Source organism: Cebus imitator, unplaced genomic scaffold, assembly GCF_001604975.1.
Source record: "Cebus imitator isolate Cc_AM_T3 unplaced genomic scaffold, Cebus_imitator-1.0 Scaffold2224, whole genome shotgun sequence".
NCBI classification, from domain to species: Eukaryota; Metazoa; Chordata; class Mammalia; order Primates; family Cebidae; genus Cebus; species Cebus imitator.
The window spans coordinates 1-4,681 of NW_016109539.1; the positions used below are offsets into that span (position 1 = coordinate 1).

The 4,681-nt window shown below is 53.7% G+C and overlaps 1 protein-coding gene across 1 annotated transcript; it reads left to right on the forward strand.

Annotated features, from left to right (window-relative positions):
* Positions 1-2,439: 2,439 nt before the first annotated feature.
* Positions 2,440-3,749, forward strand: LOC108299134 (transmembrane and immunoglobulin domain-containing protein 2-like; the record flags this gene model as incomplete). The annotated part of the gene is made up of 3 exons (XM_017521502.2): positions 2,440-2,481; positions 2,574-2,687; positions 3,481-3,749. Coding segments are annotated over 3 exons (425 nt in total), but the record flags the coding sequence as incomplete, so codon positions are not given.
* Positions 3,750-4,681: the final 932 nt, after the last annotated feature.

The following is a 4,681-nucleotide window of genomic DNA, read 5'->3' on the forward strand; positions in this document are numbered from 1 at the left end:
CAAACAAACAAACAGAATCCTAGAATTCTAGAATCCAGAATTGAAGGTCATCAGCCAGACACAGTAGCTGACGCTTGTAATCTCAGCACTTTGGGAGGCCAAGGTGGGTGGAACACTTGAGGTCAGGGGTTCGAGACCAGCCTCACCAACATGATGAAACCCCCATCTCTATTAAAAACACAAGAATTAGCCAGGCGTGGTGGTGCACGCCTATAATCCCAGTTACTCGGGAAGCTGAGGCAGGAGAATCGCTTGAACCAGGAGGCAGAGGCTGCAGTGAGCCGAGATCACAGCACTGCACTCCAGCCTGGGCCACAGAGCAAGACTCCATTTCAAAAAGAAGTCACGGACTCTCAAAGTTGGAAGAAACTCTCCAGATAGCTTTCCCTATCAGCAAAGGCAGCTGCCTCATTTTACAGATGAGACAGGTGTGGCCAGAGAGGGTCAAGACATGCCCAGCGCTACCCACTAGACAGGGGTGCAGCCTATGCACCCCGCTTTGCCATGTCACCCCCTTATAGACTCACCCTGGGCAGAATCGGGAAACCCAAGGGGATCCAGGCTTTGCCTCCTGCTCTGTGCAGGGTGCCTGTGGGCCCGGGGCATCTGCCCAGCCCCCTCTGGCAGAAGGGAGCTTCCAGCTCCCATGCCCTAGAGATGCCGGTTCCTCTCCAGCTGGTAGGACCAGCCTGCTGGCAGGACACGTGCTCTGCCTCAAGGGAGGGGCGTGTTATGGCTGCGTTACCCATCTCCCCCCACCCCTCCAATGTCAAAGGGGCCAATTAGCAATTAGAGGAGGCGGGGTGGTGGAGGGGCCAGGCTGTGTGTTGGCAGCTGCGAGAGAGAGCCGGGAGTGGGCACTGGGCCAGCCCCACACAGCTGGCTTCCCCACCCACTCCAACCCTCAACAGCAGCTTGGCAGTCCCCAGGGATTGCCTGCCAACCTCACAGGCTGCAAGAGGAGGGGGTTGGAGTGCTGGACCTTATCTTAATTGGGGCATTCACAGCCTTTGGCTGGGGTTCCTGTAGATTATACAAACCTGGATTCAAGACTGTGTTTCATTTACTTGCTGTGTGACCTTGAGTAAGTGACTTGACCTCTCTGTGCCAGTTCCCTCTGGTGTCAGAATACAGTGAATAGTGTTTCCTCATCAGGTTGGGTGACTTTAGAGGGGCGATAGCTAAAGTACTTGCTATAATCCCAGTGCAGTGGCTCACGCCTGATATCCCAGCACTTTGGGAGGCTGAGGCAGGAGGATTGCTTAAGGCCAGGAGTTTGAGACCAGCTTGGTCAACACAGCAAGACCCCATCTCTACAAAAAAATTCTCAAATTAGCCAGGCATGGTGGCACACACCTATAGTCCCTGCTGCTCGAGAGGCTGAGGTGGAGGATCGCCTGAGGCCAGGATTTGCTGACTGTAGTGACTTATGATCGTGCCACTGCACTCCAGCCTGGGAGACACAGAGAGACCCTGTCTCCAGAAAAACACACAACAACAAAACACAGGGCCTGGGACATAGTAAGTGCTCAAGTAATCTACGTGTGACCTTCTCTGAGCTGAGGTGAGAAAGGGCTTTGTTCATAGCCGGGCGTGGTGGTGCACGCCTGCAGTCCCAGCTACTTGGGAGGCTGAGGCAGGAGAATCGCTTTAACCAGGGAAGCGGAGGCTGCGATGAGCCCAGATTGAGCTACTGCACTCCAGCCTGGGCAACAAGAACAAAACCCCGGCTCAAAAAAAAAAGAAAGGGCTTTGTTCAAACAGGTCTTGGCTGCCTCCTGGGTAGGGGACCCTCGGCAAGAGACTTAGGCTGTCTGAGCCTCGGTTTCCCCATATGTAGAATGGGCATGCCTTGGAGTCCACTCTCAAAAACAGAAACAGGAGCCCAGGACAAAGATGGCAGAGCTCACGATGACAAGTCCCAGCTGGCAGTTTTTCCACAATGACTCACCCAGACAGGGACCACGAGCCTCATTTTTCTTTCTCTTTTCTGAGACGGTGTCTTGCTCTGTCACCCAGGCTGGAGTGCAGTGGCACAATCTCAGGTCACTGCAGCCTATGCCTCCTGGATTTCAGCGATTCTCTTGCCTCAGCCTCCTGAGTAGCTGGGACTACAGGTGCGCAGCACCACGCCCAGCTAATTTTTATCTTTTTAATAGAGACAAGGTTTCACCATGTTGCCCAGGCTGGTCTCGAACTCCTGACCTCAAGTGATCCTCCTGCCTTGGCCTCCCAAAGTGCTCGGATTATAGGCGTGAGTCACTGTGCTCTGCGGAGCCTCATTTTTCAGAAAAGGAAACTGAGGTTCAGAGTGAACACCTGCCCAAAAGCCACAAAGCCTGGCACAAGGAGGAACACTTAAGTCCCCCTTTGAGAGCTCTGTCCTTGGAGGGTGCAGGAGCCTGGTGCCCTCCCATGACATAGATTTCCTCTCTGCAGATGACACCCCACAGAACAGAAACCTGACCCCAAGCTTCCGAGGTGAGCCCTGCCCAGTGTTCCTCCCCCAGCTCTTCCTCCCCTATCACCGCCCCCACCCTCCCGCTTAGACCATCCCTTCTCCCCCCACCCAGGACTCCTCTTCGTGCCGCTGGGGGTGGGGAGCGTGGGTGTGGCTACAATGGTGCTAGGCGCCTGGTTCTGGGGCCGCCGCCACTGCCAGCAAAGGGACTCAGGTAACAGCCCAGGTAAGATGGGGTGGGCGGAGTAGGCGGGAACAGACCCTGCTTGACAAAGACCCACCGCATCCCTGCTCCCGCTTTGGTTTGGGGGAAGGAGGGAGGAGGGATGAAGGCGGGGAAGCCTGGCTCCCATATCCAATACCCATATTTTTCAGAAATAGAGACAAAATTCTTTTTTTTTTTTTTTTTTTAAAGACGGGGTTTCACCATGTTGGTCAGGCTGGTCTTGAACTCCCGACCTCAGGTGATCCATCCGCCTTGGCCTCCAAAGTGCTTGGATTACAGGCGTGAGCCACCGCGCCCGGCCAAGAGACAAAGCTCTTAGTTTGGGCAACCTAGCAAGATCCCATCTCTACAAAAAATTAAAAATTAGGCTGTGCACAGTAGTTCACGCCTGTAATCCTGGCTCTTTGGGAGTCTGAGGCAGGAGGATTATTTGAGGTCACGAGTTTGAGATCAGCCTGGGTAACATGGTGAAACCCCGTCTCTACTAAAGATACAAAAAATAAAAAATAAAAATAAGAGGGGCGTGGTGGCGTGAGCCTGTCATCCCAGCTACTCAGGAGGCTGAGGTAGGAGAATCACTTGAACCCACGAAGTGGAGGTTGCAGTGAGCTGAGATCACGCCATTGCACTCCAGCCTGGGCTACAGAGGGAGACTCCATCTCAGAAAAAAAAAAAAAGTTTAAAAATTTTTTTAAAGAAGAGAGAGAGAGAGACAAAGCCCCCAGAGGTGAGCCAGAGAGGGCCAGGCTCTCTTAAGCGACTGTCCCCTCTTGGTCTCTGTCATCCATCCCAGGAAATGCATTCTACAGCAACGTCCTATACCGGCCCCGGGAGACCCCAAAGAAGACTGAGGACTCATCTGGAGACGGGAAGGACCAGAGAGGCCAGAGCATTTATTCAACCTCATTCCCGCAGCCAGTCACCTGCCAGCCCCGCTTGGCGCCCAGACCTTGCCCCAGCCCCAGGCCTGGCCACCCCATCTCTAAGGTCAGAGTCTCTCCTAGCCCAGGCCCTACTGGGCAGCCAAGGCCAAGAGAGTTCCCCAAACCGGGAGAGAAGTAAGAGATCCCAGGGGACCCCAACGAGACCCCACCCATAGGTACACACAAAAAAGAGGGCATTGAGGCTGGGCGTGGTGGCTCACGCCTGTAATCCCAACACTTTGGGAAGCCAAGGCTGGTGGATCACTTGAGGTCAGGGGTTCAAGACTAGCCTGGCATGAACCTGGAGGTTGCAGTGAGCTGAGATTGCACCAATGAACTTCAGCCTGGGCTACCGAGTGAGACTTCATCTCAAAAAAACAAATTAAAAAAATAAAAAGAAGACGGGGGAGGACTGGGAGTCTGGCAGCCCCGTCCTGAGACCCCGTTCTCATTTCTGTGATGATGGATCTCCCCCCTACTTTTCCCCCAAGACAACTTAATAAAGGCTTGTGAACCAAAAGCAAAGCTGGTGTTTGTGGTGATTTGGGAGTGCTAAAGAGATCTGAGGGAATTTAGGTGCGGCGGCTCGTGCCTATAATCCCAGCACTTTGGGAGGCTGAGGTGGGAGGATCACTTGAGGCCAAGAGTTCGAGACCAGCCTAGGCAATAGAGCAAGAATACTCTATCTTTACAGAAAATTTAAAAATAAGGCCAGGCGAGGTGGCTCACGCCTGTAATCCCAGCACTTTGGGAGGCCAAGGGGGGAAGATTACCTGAGGTCAGGAGTTGAAGGCCAGCCTGGGCAACACGGTGAAACCCTGTCTCTACTAAAAATACAAAATGTAGCTGGGCGTGGTGGTGCCGCTGATGCCTGTGGTCTCAGCTACTTGGGAGGCTCAGGCAGGAGCTTGAGCCCAGGAGTTTGAGGTTGTAGTGAGCTATAATTACATCACTACACTCCAGCCTGGGCGATAGAGTGAGACCCTGTCACACAAATACACGTCAAAAAGATTTAAGGGTTCGGCTGGGCGCGGAGGCTCACGCCTGTAATCCCAGCACTTTGGGAGGCCG